General features: G+C 48.3%; 1 protein-coding gene across 1 annotated transcript in view; it reads left to right on the top strand.

Annotated features, from left to right (window-relative positions):
- Positions 1–16060, top strand: part of KIF5B (kinesin family member 5B) — a 2669048-nt gene that overhangs the window by 1630009 nt on the left and 1022979 nt on the right. The window contains exon 17 of the mRNA XM_044066703.1: positions 2425–2479. Coding sequence (XP_043922638.1) covers positions 2425–2479 — 55 coding nt within the window. The remainder of the gene's footprint in view (positions 1–2424; positions 2480–16060) is intronic.

Genomic DNA, 16060 nt, shown 5'->3' with positions numbered 1-16060 from the left:
CAGCAGCCACAAAAAAGAAACTTGCAGAGTCCTCTGTTTATACCTCTAGAAGGTAGTCGAGGGCACTGGACAAATTTGGGAAGTGTGTATGAGCTTCAGCAACATTTAAGCTTCGGTTGCTGAACTGTTTGGCACACTTCATCAGACTTTAGAAGGATTTGATTAAAGAACTCCCCATATCCCTCTCTGGGACTATTACGTCTGAGGCGGAGAGCTCCATTGCCTCACAGCTGGCTACCCTACAGTCCATTTCTTATTTGTCCATGAGGCTCATCTCCAATGCAACTGAAGGTACATTAAGGGTGGTGGGTTCAGGCATTTCCATTAGGGGGCATGCCTGGCTGCGTCTGTGTGATTTGGCAGAGCCCTTCAAGACTTCCTTTGTCAGTGCTGCCTTTGATGAAAATTCTTTATTTAGTCCCAAGGTTAAAGACACACACTGTACAGGTGTGAGCAAGATGGTAAAACCCTGTCTGCAATGGGCGGTTTTTTTTTTTTTTTGACTCGTTAAAGAGCCATTTCTGGGAATCATTGAGGTGGTTGAAAAATGTGTTTCAGAAAGTCCTAGGGTGCTTTCCATGATCACATGGAGATAGTTCCCTCAGGGGGCAGAGGGGGGAGCTCTTAACAGAAGATGCCACCCGTGTGGCAAAGGACAACCACATAACCAAGGGTCCAGAGATACTTTTTCTGACTGATCCTACCAGGGCTCCTGAAAGAAAGCATATAATAGTCAACCTCTGGAGGCACTGTAGAGCCTAGCTAGAGATTACAAAAGATGCATGGGTACAGAGGATTATTTCCAGATGTATAATAACCTTTTCCTTTTCTCCCTTAACAGTTAACAAAATTCCAGATGTTCTACCCAGTCAGAGGAAAGCAGCAGCCCTAGGAAAAAAAAAAAAAAAAAAAGCTGCTAGAAAAGAGTCATTGAAGAGGTCCCACCAGACCAGAGAAAGTTCGGAACTTGCTCAAGATTCTTTTTAGTGTCAAAGAAAACGGAACTGGAACCCAATTTTGGATTTCGGCAGTCTGAACAAATCTTTTCAATACATTAAGTTCCAGATGGCCACAGTTCAGTCCATTCTGTCTTTTTCCTGCACAAGGGTAACTGGATGTGTTCAGTAGGTCTTCAGGATGTGTACTATCATACAACAATGAACAGAAGATACCTATGCTTTCAGCTCTGAGCCAGTCATTACCAATTCAGAGCTCTGGCCTTTGATCTCACCACAGCCCCCCAGGGTGTTCACTAAGGGCATGCCAGTAGTAGCAGTTCACTTGAGACTGCAAGGATTTTGTGTTTCCTTACTTGGATGACTGGCTCATAGCCGTTCCAACCAGGCATCATCTGATCAAAGCATGAGATTATGCACTCCAGTTGTGCTTCCACCTGGAGCTTTGTTTAACACAGCATCCTTGACAAATTCCCTTTCCTCACCAAAGGTACAAACCATACAATTCAGGGTCAGAAAAGTCATTCAGAATTCCTCTCTCAGCTTGAGTGATTCTTCAAGCTTTGGGGTCAGTGTCTGCTGCAGTAGTTTTGGTTCCTTTAGCAAGATACCACATGAAAATTCTTCAGTGGACCCTAACAACTTAGTGGTCCATTCTACATCAACCCTTATCCACCCAAATCAAAATAACTCAGGTTTGCAAAAAAAAACTTCTTTTGGTGGATTCATCCGATCAGGTAGCGCAAGGTTGCCCCTTCACTTTCCTTGAACCCAAGGCCATAGTTACCACAAATGCTTCCCAGATTGGGGGGGGGGGGGCTCTTCTTGGAAAAGACAGTCCAAGGCACATGGTTCCTCAGAGGCCAATATATGTATCAGTGTTTTAGAAATAAGATCTGTCCTAGTGTTGCAGGCCTTCCAAGACGCACTCCCCTCCAGGACCATTGCGATCCAGACGGACAGTATGTCATTGGTCTGGTACATCAACAAACAAGGAAGAACCAAGTCTTACCCACTGTGTCGAGAAACCTTGAGAGAGTGGCAGTGGTCGATCTCAACCAATCGATTTCTGATAGCAGTGCACATTCCTGGGAAATCTAACATGATAGCAGACAAGTAAAGCCAGTCCATTCTGATGCCTCACAAGTGGTCACTGAACATGAAAGTGGCTGAAAAGATTTTCTGTTGATGGGGACAACTTTGCTTTGACCTCTTTGCATCTTCCCTCAAAAAATGCATCAGGTTTTTTGCCCTGGTCCCCACACCAGGGGAGTCAACAAGACACACACTTCTTCTCGGTTGGCCCCCAATTTCCTCTACGCCTTTCCCCTGTACCTCTAATCCCCAGTCATCCTCATTGCTCCTTACTGGCCTCATCAAATTTGGTTTCCCTTTCTTTGACTTCATCTGCTTTGTCCCCATGGATTCTGGATCCAATTCCAGACCTCTACTGTCTTATCTGACAAAGATGATATACCCAAACATCTTAGGCCTAAAATTAACCACATGGTTTCTTCACTTCTGTTAGTAGCGAGACACTTCAGGCTCTTCCCCTGTTCGCCACATTCTTTTACCCTTCCGCAAAGCTTGTATTAGAAAAATTTACTGTAGTAAATGAAAAAGATTTATTGTTTGGGTGCAGCAGAATGACAGTAAGCCTTTTTCAGCACTAGTGCCTAAGGTCCTAGAGTTTTTAGCAAAAATCTTTTAACGAAAGTGCTAGTTCTTCAGCTATTTGCGTACAGCTAACTGCCATTTCTAATTTTCATGCTGGGGTAAACAATTTATCTTTAACCTCTTTCAAACTTTGCAAGGTCTTTATAAGGGGAACCTTTTTTCTTAGACCCCTTTTTACAGATCCAACTCCCCTGTGGAATTTTAATTAAGTTTTAAAGTTTTTGACCCAATTTCCCTTTGAGCTATCAGCCAAATGGTAATTAAACTTTCTAACTTGGAAGACTTGTCTTTTTAGTGGCCTTTACATAGTCTAAAAGAGTACAAGAACTTCAAGACATATCTTCTAAACCTCTTTATTTGATTTTTCATAAGGATAGGGTATCCTTACGAACTAAACCATCCTTCCATTCTAAGGTGGTGTCAGAATCCAGTATTAATCAAACTATCAACCTTCCAGTTTTCTTTCCAAATTTTTCAAAGGAAAATGTGTGCTGCGTTCGCTGGATGTTCACAGACCATTATAATTTTACCTACACAGGATAACAATTTTCAGGAAAGCAGATCAATTATTTGTTCTATTTTCGGATTCAAAATTGGGCAAACCAGTTACCAAAGTGACCTTAGTCAAATGGTTAGCTGATTGTATTTCAGTTGTTTACCAAAAAATAAGTTTGACTTTGCCAAAAGCCCATTCTACCAGGTCTGTGGCAACGTCTTCAGTGTTTTTATCCAGATCCTCCTTGGATGATATTTGTGCAGCTTCAACTTGGGCTAACCTTCATACCATTATTGCTCATTACATATTGGATTTGGTCTCTAGGGGAAGAGCAGCTTTCGGTTCAGCGATGCTTAGGAATATCCTTTCTTAGAATCCTCCCTAGATTAAGGTGGCTGGGGTCATAGCAGTTGAGGAATGAATGAAAATGACATCAGATAAAGAAGTTATGTACTCACCATAACATTCCGTCTGTGTTGTCCATTTTTATTTTTCCTCAACTTCCCTCCCTTTGACTTCTGGAAGGATCAGAAGATGCTAGAGGAACTAATGCTCCTTTGTTTTTCCTCCAGATACTATTATTTGTTCTTTTCTGTATTTACTAAAAGTCAGCAAACAAGATCTGAGGTATGCTAGGGGACTAGTGCTTTTTGGCTGATAGAAGAGCTTGAGAGCTTTCAGTATTCCACAAGCTGTAAAAAGCGGCAGAGTCAGATCCAAGGGTCAGATTTGAACCCAACAGCTGAAGAATAAAAATGGGCAACACAGATGAAACGTTATGGTGAATACATTAACTTCTCTTTTTTTCTGGCAGATATTGTTTGCTAGGAAACTAATAGGTGTTCATTGTGTTTCACAGTTGCAGTACTAACTACTTCGGATTTCCTGCTGTGGAAGTCTTTTGCTGTCCCAAATATCAGAGGCTCTTTCCTCCTCCAACTAATGGGCCAGAAGATGCCCTTCCCTCTAACATCAAGTTGTAACAGTCATCAGCAGGTAACATTTTTCCAGTTCTCTCTTGCCATTGGTCCAAAACCAGAGGTCTGAACAGTAATCAAGATAAGTACATTGTTGGGGAACAGTTTTTCTTATTCTTTTATACTATATGGTTAGATGTCCAGTGTTAAGATCAGGACTTGCTTGGAGTGTTGAAAACAAATCACTTTCTGGAACTTTCACAGTGTTGTTGCCCGAGCTTGGCGCATAACAAGCCCAACTTTCCCACTGCACCTATATTGTGCAGAATCCCTAGAAAAATGTTCAGAAAAGGAAAGGGCACATGAGGAGGCCGCATGCATTATGGCATTCATTAGTCAAGTAGGGATAGAGCTGCCCCATCGCAAGGAGAAGCATCCGAAGCATTTTAGGGTCACGGACAATAGACAGTCACACAGCAAGTTTACCCAGGCTTGTGATTGTCAGAGGAAATGAGATACTTTTGCAGTCCCCTCTACTAATGGAGCATTCATCCGTGACCTCTACCAAGATAATTTTGGAGTCTGTCATCTGTCCTGTCAACATCTGCATGGACTGAAGGATTCAGGTCACCGGTTGGGTCCCTGATTGCTAACCTTCCCCTTGCTTCTGACAGTTGTTCCAAGACTACCTAGGGAGAAGGTGGAGTTTGGAATTCCCCATTTATCATGAGGTGCTTCGGTTGACTGTAGGCAGGCTGCAGCTGCTTGCCTGCAACTTGGGCTGAGGACATCTGACATCGCATCAGAAGCCAGGTCCTAGGCCAAACCCGAGCAGGCTGTATCCAGCTTGCCTTAGCCTAGGCTGCCTCAATGTCACTTCTGGCTTATGCTCAGGACTGTGTCAGGCTAGCTGAGGATCTGATGGCTATTAATGAGATCCAGACAGTTTAGCTAGAGGAGGACCCCTGATGCATAATCTCCCCACAGAAAAGAAAGGAGGACCCCTCCCCCCACAGGAATCCAGTGATTCTTAATGAATCAGTTGAAAATGAGTTGGTATATGTAGACCAAATTTCTCTTCATTCACATGTTGACTCGGAGTTCGATAAACTCTTCCTTCAGCTTCACCACCTGTGGATTTCACTTTTGAGGAAACACTCCACAAGATGTGAGAATTGTTCAACTGGGAGTCTCAGGATTACCCCCAGTCTAAGAAGAGGGTTGGAAAATCTTAGGCTTCCTGAGCACAAACCTGTAGCCATTCCTCCACTTCTAGAGGGTAGTAGATATCATTAACTTTTCCCTGTAGCGTGACTACCAACCACATGCTCCTAGGAAGCTCTATCATTTTTATAATTTTCTGGACTCCAGCAAGTACCTTTTTAAGAACCCTGTGGCAGACCTTGAGGTGGTGTCTTCAGGTCTCAAGGGAGCCAAAGGTAGTACCCCTAAGAACCCCTTGCTGACTACGCAAGAGGATAGGACCCTAGATAGGTTTGGCAAAAAATTCTATAGTTCAGCCACCTTGGCTATGAGGACTTTGACTTGCCAATTACATATGATTAAATATCAGCTAACTGTTCTGTAGAAGACAAAAGGCAAACTAGAATGGTGCTGTCATAAAGGAATCGTTAGATCTCTGTAACTCTTGCTCTTAGGTTGCAAAAACATTCCTTGCACTGTGGCTTTGATGCTCTAGAAGCATCTAGTGGGGGGGGGGGGGGCTGCTCCTGGATCATAGTACAACACTTGACTGGTAAAAGGAACAGAACCTTTCTGAACATATGAAATCAAATATCTTGGAGGCTTTCCCTTTCCGTTAGGATTTTCTGCTTGAATCTGAGGCTCATGCCATGTTTTAAACACCTTTACTGAGTTATCGCTTCTGACATAGGCAAACTTACATTTATATAAAAGTAATCAAACCATGTTAACAAGTTTACATTTAAAAACATTATAGAATATGTATCCAGAATAGCCTTCCATTAGGGCCACCCAAGGTTTATGCATCTGGGGAATCTGAAGTAGTTTACTTCATTTGGTCTTCAACCTGTGGTATCGGATCTGAGCTGGCAATTTTACTAGCATCTGCTCCGAGCTGCAAGCTTCTCCCCTTACCCATAATACACCTCCACTACCTTCCATCCCCCTTTGCCACGGCTTGCTGAAGCATCATGATCTCCTGAGCTCCGAGTAGTGAGTGGGTTTTCTGCTTTTAAGCAACTTTTTCCTCTAATATTTGAGTATGTGTTTAGGGTAGATTCCCTCTTGTCCTCCCCTCACTGGTGCGTCATGTAATAGAACCTTTTTTATAGTTTAGAGTTAGTTTGTTAGTGTACTTTGCTTCCCCTCCCCCCTCAGTGGGTTGTGTGTGACTTGAGTGTGTGGTGAGTTGTCTGAGTGGGAAAACTGGTAATTATTTCTCTCCTTTTTCCCTTCTCTAGTGTGAGTGGCTTGGATAGAGGGTTGGCAGATAAGCCTGTTTTCAAAAGGTGCACTGAGTGTGGCCATAAATTGTCTCTTGCAGATGGCCACACTCTTTGTGTGATGTGCTTGGGCGTTGCCCATTTGAATACTGATTGCTCTATATGTGTGGGCTTTAAGCCGCACGCTGTCAAGGACAGGAAGGCTAAGTTGGCCCTGAAAGGCCTTCTTCCAACTTCTGAGGTGGTTGCCTCGTCCTCCGCTTCAGTCACAGCGCCTGCTGTGGCCGCCTCTCCTTCCTCTCTTGCCCTTGCTCCTCCTCCCTCCCAGGCTGGGACTCAACCTCCCATTTCAAAGCCTGTGGAAGTGGAGCGGAAAAGTGGCAGAGAGAAGGGGAGAGAGCTAAAATCTCATAAACCAGAGAAATGTAAGAGGTCTGTGGACCTTCCTTCTCCTGGCAAAAGTCAGCCTGGGATCCGTGACTCTCCTCTGCTCTCATCTTCGAGATTTTCCCTGGAGCCGGAGGGGAAACATTCTCCATCTAGGGCCTCTGTTCCTCGACCCACCAGGTCGGAGTCCGTGGCCTCGTTGAGATCCACGAATAGCTTATTGGAAGTTGACATGGATAAAATGATGAGGAGGTTCATTCATACCCTGATCCAGATGGGGGTCTTGCCAGCCCCCTCTTCCTCTGGAAAGGGGAGCTCGCTTCCTTTTTCCACACCGATTTCTGCTTCTCCGATCCGTCCACCAGGTTCGGAGTACTCTGATCCGAGGATGGCCTTAGTCAGGGGGTCGGTGCCGATGGTACCTGCTTCTTGACACCGACAGCTACCTGAAGCGTGCTGGATCTGACCAGTTTGGATCAGAGTGGCACTCTGAGCCAGAGCATGGGTGTTGGATGCGAGGGAGCGGAACTGTACATGGGCTCTGACGTTGTCGGGCCAGGTTCCCTTTCTCAGAGCTCCGTCTACTTCAGGTCCAGCTCAGATTCTCACATCGGATCCAGGGAGACCGGCTTCCTTATTGGTTCCCCAGGAGGTTTGTTCTCCCTCTGCATTCGACATGGTAGAAGGGGTTCTCTCCACTGGATTGAGACCCTTGACTGTCCCCTCGGATTCCGCCCCAACCCCCTCAGCTGTATTTACAAATCCCATCATTTTACCAGAGGGACAGCCCATGCTCGAGGAGCCCCAGACGGTTCCCCCTGAGGAACAAGTGGCTTGCGAGTCCCCCCACCCCAGAGAGCCCCATCAGAGATGTACCTCCCAAGCATAACGTGTAAGAGGAGGCACTTGGACTCCCCCAAGTCCCTCACCAAGGACAAGGATTTGGATGATGGGGAAGGTTCCCCCAGGTCACCTCACGAGGATGTCTCCTTTGGAGACATCATGGAAATCTTACACCAACTGGGAAGTTGGTCCGCCGCCAAACCTTCATCTGACGAGTCCATGTTCCTGGAGGCTTTAGGCATGGGCACATCTACTTCCTGGGTGTCCCCTTCTGCAGATCCCCTGGAGGACCTGGTCACCTCACGGGCCTGGAAGGAGCTGGTCACCGTGGAACCAATCCCTAAACATCCTCATAAGATCTTGAGTTCACCATCAGATAAACCAGTGTGGAACAAGGGCTCTCCTGTAGATGCTATGGTGGTAGCAGCAGCCACAAAAAAGGAAATCACCCAAGAGAGTTCCTTGGTTCAACCTCCTGACCGAGAGCCATGGATGATGGACCTCTTAGGGAAGCGGGTTTATGCGTCAGCAACCATTTCCATTAGTGTGCTGAACTACCTGGCCCATGTCATGAGACTCCAGCGCGACCTAGTCAAGTTGTTGGCTGAGTCTCCCCCTAAGTCCTTGTTGCAGGAGGACAGGGACTCATTCTCCACGAGGATGGCCACTTTGAAAGCAGTCTCTAACACATTCATGCGACTCCTCTCACATGGTACGGAAGGAGCGGCAAGGGCTGCTGGCTCCAGCATGTCCATTAGGCGCAACGCCTGGCTTAGACTGTCGGTTTTTGGAACATTTCAAGGCATCCTTTGTGATGGTTCTACTGTCTTTGGTAAGACCATCAAAGAGACTTTAGTACAGAGTGAAAAGGATGGGAAGAGATTGCTTCCGTCGGAATCTGCGTCTCGATCCCTCAAAGATCCTTTTCCCAGAATCAGAGAAGGCAAAAGATTTGGTTCCAGAAGTCACAGTATTCCTGGGACACTCATGGCTCTTTTTCACCCAGAGACAAAGGAGGACAGGATAGACGCTGGCTCAGAGGCAGAGGGGGTCTGAAGAATTGTGAATCTCGAGAACCTTTCTCGGACAGGCCTGAACAGCAACCCTGAGGGATTGCCCGACTGCTCTACTCTGGAGGCAGTCTGGGGATGATTGTCATTGCACATGGTGGTATGGGAGTCCATAACATCAGACCGCTGGGTGCTTCAGATCATATCCAGAGAATGTTCTTTGTGTTTCACTGTTGCAGTCATTACATTTGGGTAGTCTGCTGGCAGGTTGCCCTCAGTCGGCCTGATTAACAAAGTCTTGGGTCCTGCATCGGTTGCTGTCCCTTCTTCCATGATGTCAGGTTGTCAGGGGTATAAAACATGCAGCCGACGCCATTACATCAGTCTTTCTTGCTGTGCAGTGCCCAAAGCAGAAGCAGTTCTCAAGTGCCGGTTGGCCGACTCCTGAAATTTTCATTTTCAAGTTTCAGAACCGTAGTCTTCAACTTAAAGCTAAGTACCCCGTTGGGGAAACTTTTTCTTGCTCCTTTCCGATGTCAGCAAAAGTTAATAATTGCATTACTTGTGGAAAGCAAATACCTGATAAAGATTTTCATTCGTACTGTATTCCTTGCCTAGGCCCTGACCACGACATACCTTGCTGTCAGTTTTGTGCTTTATTTAATCAGCGCACTATCCGTCGACGGTACATTTTTGCCTCTAAATATTTTGGTTCTCTGTTTAATTATCCAGCAATGTCGTCTGTTAGCCATCCGACTACCGGGATTCCGAAAAAATGCAAAGATAGACAGAGACAGGCCGCCGAGGTCCAAAACTGCCAACAGTGCTTCTCCTAAGCCAGTTGCTAGTTCGCCAGTACTTGGTGAGGAGCTTTCGCAGCCCCCGATACCCACTACTTCTGATTCGCAGGCCTCTACTGAGACCCATTCAGAGTCCATTATGCCGCGAGATGCTTCAACTATGGAACCTGTGGATGTCTCTACCTTGGATGGGTCCGGAGCCGCTGTGCAGGCACCAGCTACTGAGGGTGTATTCAGACCTACAGACTTGCATATTAAATCGACTCCACCTTCATTACTAAGGCCTAAATCTCGATCTATGTCTTAAAAAAACCAACGACCAGGCCACATGTTAAGGCCCCTATGCCTAAAAAACAAATTATCAAAATGGCTGAAGATCTAATTACTCTACTCAGGGGTAGTCACCCCCCCCCCCCAATGGCCTAGGCCTGAGCTTGATTATGAACCTTCTGATCAGGATTATGTTACTTCTGACTCTTCTAATGACCTGGATTTGTCCATACCTACTTATGAGGAGTCCGATGCAGAGGATTCCATTCCCTCTGCTTCCCCTCCTGAGGATTTTTCTTTTGGGGAAACTTTACATACCTTAAGGGAGCATTTCCACTGGGAAAGTCAGGAATTTTCTAATTCCAAAAAGAGGCTTCGGGATTTCCTCCTTCTACCTCAGCATAGGCCTTTGGCTGTACCTCCTGTACTAGACATTGTAGATGATGTGTTTTCGGAATCCAGTATGGCCCCTGATTCCCTGCCTCTGCCTCCTAGTAAACCTGACAAGATATTACAGGGTTCCTGAATACCACAAGTTCCTTTTCAAAACTCCTGTTGAAGATCCAGAAACCATTTCTCAGGGGCCCAAGGGCATTAAGGCTTCTACTGCTAAAAATCCTACTTCTTCTGATAGAGATTCCAGGCACTGGATAGATGGGGTAAGAAGGTTTTTACTTCTGCAACCTTGGCAATCAGGGCTTTAAACTGTCAATTTCATATGTTAAAATATCAACAGCATATTATTGGACTGCTTAAACAGAAAATGATGTTGATTCCTGACTGTGTGGAAAGTAAAGATTTACAGGATTTATTGCATTCTGCTGAACAAGTTGGAAAAGATACTTTGCAATGTGGTTTTGATTATTTAGAGGCCTCCTGCAGGGCTGCTGTTACTGGGTCTGTGCTTAGAAGGCATGCTTGGCTTAAGGAGCAATCTTTGACTGATCATGTTAAAGCAAAATTTTTGGATGCTCCTTTAAATCAGGACCGCCTGTTTGGCAGTAAGGCTGAAGAAGTTCTAAAAAAGATAGAAGATAAAGCTAAATCTATGCAAACTGTTAAAGATTTCTTACAAGTGCAACCTCCAAGATTTAGTAGGCACTGGCCTACTAAGAATTGGTCCTTTCCAGCTCCTTCCAGATCCTCTCAAGCCAAACCCAGACACACCAAAAACATCAGGTTTCAGTCCCAGGGGACTCCCAGAACTAAGCAATGGGGGGGGGGGGGGCTCCACTTCCAACTCTGGAAATAAGACACCCCCTATGGTAAACAGTCTCAATGACTTCCTTTTAAAATTACCAAGCACTTGCCTTTTAGCCACCCCTTTGGGGGGGGGGGGATTGCTCTTCATGCAAAGAACTGGGAACTTATAACCCAGGACAAATGGGTTTTAAATAGTGTCCCAGGGATACAGATTTCATTTCCACACATTGCTAACACCAAATGGGTGGCCAGACCTGCCCCCAAATCAGTGGGCAGAGGCTCAAAAACAAGTACTTTCCTTCTTAAACTTGGGGGCTACTCAACTGTTACCAGAAGAGGAAAAGGGACAAGGTTTCTATTCCAGGCTTTTTCTGTTACCCAGAAAAGACAAATCATGGCGTCCAATTCTGGACCTGTTTACTCTAAACACCTTTCTGGACATTCCATAATTCAAGATGCTGACTCTTCAACAGTTACTTTCTTTGCTAGGCAAAGATGCCTGGTTGGCAACTCTAGATTTAAAAGAAGCATACCCTGCACATCCCAATCAGGGAATCTTGCAGAAGATACCTACGCTTCAAAGCAGGCTACTTGCATCATCAGATCTGAAGTAGGAGATTCATTTGTCTGCAACCTGTGGGTTATGGATCCGATATCGGATCCGAACCGGCATGGTTTACCAGCTATGGATCCGAGCTCTCAGCTCCTCCCCTCACCCATAATGCCCTGCTCTCCCTACATGACCTCAGATCTAGTTTGCCGCGCTGGTGACCAGATTAGTGTTCTCGAGCTCTTCAGCTAAGTGGTGTTTTCAAAGTTTTTACAGTGTTAAAAGATTTTTTGTGAAAGTTGAGTGAAAGTTTAGGATCCTCTTTTGATAGTTATAATTGTTTAGTGATTTAAACTTGTTTTTACTTAGTTTCCCTCCCCTCGCTGGTAGCGTAGTGTGTGTTTGGGCCTGTGTGTGTGTTTGGTTACTTTTACTTTTCTCTTTTAGTTTAAGTAACTCTTTTAGCTTTTAGGATGTCTGAGCAGCCTAAAGCTATTTTCTCTAAGTGCTCCGAGTGTGGCCATAAGCTTTCCCCTGCTGATGGCCACACTGGTGGCAGTGATGCCTTGGGGTTGAACACCTCACATCTGGGTGTTCCATTTGTGCAGGGTTCAACCCCAGGGCATTGAAGGAGCGGAGGTCTAAGCTTGTCCTGGCGGGACTTTTGCCCCCGGACTCAGCTCCGGCCTCCACTCCTTTGGGGGGAGCCGTTTCGACGGTTCCCTCCTCCTCCTGGGACTCAACCTCCCTGTAGTGGTTCGGAGGAGAGGGAAGCTAGAAAGAGGGACCGGAGGGAGAAGCACCATAAGCGGCGGGCCGAGACCTCTGTTTCGGCCCCGCCTGCCAAGCGGGCTTCTCCTCCGGCCTCCTTGTCTGCTGGTTCTCCCCCTCCTCGGCTCCGGTCACCCGTGTGTTTTTCACCGGGACCTGAGGAGGAGGAGACCCGATCTCCGTCGAGGCTATCCAGGAGGCACTCAAGGCCTACCTCGGTAGCCTCGTCGAGATCAACCTATAGCTTGTCAGATGCTGATCTGGACCGGATGATGAGAAGGTTCATCCAGGCCCAGATGCAGATGGGAGTGTTTGCCTCCCTCTGGGGAGCTCGACCCTTTCTTTAAGCCAATTGCTCCTTCTCCGACCCGCTACCTGGGTTCGGAGCCGTTGAGCCGAGCAGCCGAGCGGGGTGGGTCGGCGCCGATAGTACTTGGTACTTCGGATCCGACCCTGCCCTCGAGTGCTTCGGATCTGACCTCTCGGAGCCTGGATCCGAGCTTCGGATCCGGGGGGATCAGTGCTCCTTCGGCACCGTCTGTGTCTGAGCGCACTGTTCCTTCGGATCCGAGCACTAAGGCGCCAGCTCCGATCCACTCCTCGGATCCGAGGGGGAGCCGATTGTCGGATCCTTTGGTCGAGGTCGGCTCCCCTTCGGCTTTTGATGTAGTGGAGAGGGCCCTGTTGAGGGTCTCCGGACCCCCGGCACTTGCTTCGGCTCCGTCCCGCGCGCCATCTGCACTGGGTCAGGCTTCCACCATCCGGCCCTTGGGACAGCCCGCTCCTTTGCCCCAAGCTGTTCCCTTGGAACAGGTCACTGTTTGCGAGGAGTCCTCTGACAGCCCGCCGGAGGATGTTCCCCACAAACATTCGTGCAAAAGGAGGCACATTGACTCCCCCGAGTCTCTCACAGAAGACACGGACTTGGAGGAAGGGGAAGGCTCCCCAAGATCACCCCCTGAGGATGTCTCATTTGGAGACATCATGGAAATGCTCCGCATAAGGGGGGGTGGTCTGCCCCCAAGTCTTCCTCGGACGAGTCCATGTTCTTGGAGGCATTTGAAGCGGGCCTGTCTACCTCTTGGGTGTCCCCTCCTGCCGACCCCCTGGTGGACCTCATTACCACCAGGGCGTGGAAGGAACTGGACACCGTGGAGCCAATCCCAAAAAGGCCCGACCGTATTCTCAGTCCCCCGGCTGACCGTGCCCATTGGAGTAAGGGGCCTCCAGTAGATGCCATGTTGACGGCGGCTGCCACCAAGAGGGAACTGGCTCAGGAGAGTCCCTCAGTCCATCCCCCGAGCAAGGAGTCTCGGATGATGGACCGCTTGGGGAAACGGATGTTTAGTTCAGCGACCTTCTCAGTGAGGGCACTGAACTACCTGGCACATGTGATCAGGATGCAGCACGATCTTCTAAAAGAATACGCTGCATCCCCCCCAGAGTCCATGTCGGAGGAGGACAAAGTGCTGCACTCCACCCGCATGGCCACTCTCAGGTCAGTCACTAATACCTCTATGCGGCTACTGTCCCATGCTACGGAAGGTGCCGCTAGAGCCACAGGGGCAGGCCTAGTTACCAGATGTCAGGCCTGGCTCCGTCATTGCGATTTCTCGGAGCCCTTCAAGGCGTCATTTGTGAACGCCCCTTTCGATGGTTCTGCCCTCTTTGGCAAAACTGTTCGTGACACTTTGACCCAGAGCGAGAAGGACGGGAAGACGCTGTCTGCCGTCGGAATCCGCTTCTCTGTACCCCAGAGGCCCTATTCTAGGAACCAAAAGGGTCAGAAGAAGATGTGGTTCTGGAAGTCGCAGCAATCCCAGCCTGCTCCGGACAACCAGTCCTTCCGTGGCAGAGGAGGACAAGGAGGACGCCGCCCTAGAGGCAGAGGGGCTCCCAGGAACTTCGGGTCCAGAGAACCCTTCTCTGAAAGGCCCGCGCAGCAGCCCTGAAGGGTTGCCCGGCTGCTCCACTCTGGGGGCAGTCGGGGGACGTTTTTTGGAGCACCTGGCGGCATGGGAGTCCATAACATCAGACCGCTGGGTCCTCCAGATCATATCCAGAGGATACCGTATTCCTTTTCGTCATTTGCCTCCCTCCCCGACGTTCCACCCGGTCAGTGGGAGGCCGCTTTGGCAGAAATTGGCCATCTGCTAAAGAAAAGAGCCATCCAGCCCGTCCCCCCAGACCAGACCAGATCGGATCAGGGTTCTACTCCAGGTTCTTTTTAGTGCCAAAAAAGACGGGGGATCTAAGACCAATTTTAGACCTTTCTCTCTCTTGAACCTGGCAGTTCCCAAAGAGAAATTCCAAATGGTTACATTGCAGTCTATTCTCCCCCTTCTGGGAGAAAACCACTGGATGTGCTCCATAGACCTCAAGGATGCGTACTACCATATACTAATGGACAGACGCTCCAGGAGGTTTCTCCGCTTCCGGCTGGGAGCCAGTCACTACCAATTCCGGGTCCTTCCCTTTGGTCTCACCACAGCCCCCAGGGTGTTCACCAAAGTATTAGCAGTGGTAGCGGCCCACCTGATCCTTCAGGGGGTGCAGGTCTTTCCCTACCTGGACGACTGGCTTCTCACCGCCCCAACAAGGCATCTACTTCTCTTGGCACGAGACTCCTTCCTCCATCTTGCTCCCCGTCTGGGCATCACGATAAACACAAAAAAATCCAACCTAGCACCCACGCAGTTCATAGATTTTATAGGTGCCAGGTTAGACACAAGGAGATTGAGAGCCTTCCTCACTGCGGACAGAGTTCAAAACCTGCAGCTCCAGGTGCGGGCCATTCTCCACTCAAGCTCAGTTCCGGCAGAGTTGGTCCCGAGGGCCCTAGGGTCCATGGCGGGAGCGATAGCACTTCTTCCTCTTGCCAGGTTCAATATGCGCATCCTTCAATGGACACTCCTAGTTCAGTGGTCGTATCTTGCTCTTCCTATGCATCATCCCATTGCGATCAGCAAGGCGTGCAGGCGGTCCCTCCTGTGGTGGCTACACTCTCCAGATCTCCACGGAGGCCGCCCCTTTTGTGCCTCTCCCCCTCTCGCCACGGTGACCACGGACGCCTCCCGCCTCGGGTGGGGGGGGCATTTTGCAGGCTGGACGGTCCAAGGCACGTGGAACGATTCAGAGACCTCACTGCATATCAATGTTCTAGAGATGAGAGCAGTGCTCTTAGCATTGCTAGCACTTCAGGCCTTTCTTCCCTTGGGACCAATTGCGATTCAATCGGACAACATGTCGGTTGTCTGGTATATCAACAAACAAGGGGGAACCAGGTCTTACCCTCTTTGTCGAGAAGCCATGAGAGTGTGGGAATGGGCAATCTCCACCAACCGCTTTCTCATAGCAACGCATATTCCGGGTCGGTCCAACATCCTGGCGGACAAACTCAGTCGCACCATTCTCACCCCTTACGAGTGGTCTCTCAAAGCTCAGGTAGCGGAACGCATCTTACTCCTTGTTGCGATCTTTTTGCGTCTCCCTCAAACACCAAGTGCGACAGTTTTTTCGCTCTTAATACCTCCTCCCGGAGGTGCCCCAAGAGACGCTCTGGTGCATGCTTGGCCACCCGGTCTTCTGTATGCTTATCCCCCCTTGCCTCTGATGCTCCAAGTTCTTCAGAAAGCCTCTCGGTTGGGGTGCAGAATGATTCTCATTGCTCCATTTTGGCCTCGACAGATCTGGTTCCCTTTCCTAAGGTCTCACTCAGTGAATCCACCTTGGATTCTAGATCCCATACCGGATC

Source organism: Protopterus annectens, chromosome 3.part1 (genome assembly GCF_019279795.1).
Source record: "Protopterus annectens isolate FY-2018-M chromosome 3.part1, PAN1.0, whole genome shotgun sequence".
In the NCBI taxonomy this organism is placed as follows: domain Eukaryota; kingdom Metazoa; phylum Chordata; order Ceratodontiformes; family Protopteridae; genus Protopterus; species Protopterus annectens.
This window is presented reverse-complemented; position numbering and strand designations above follow the sequence as displayed.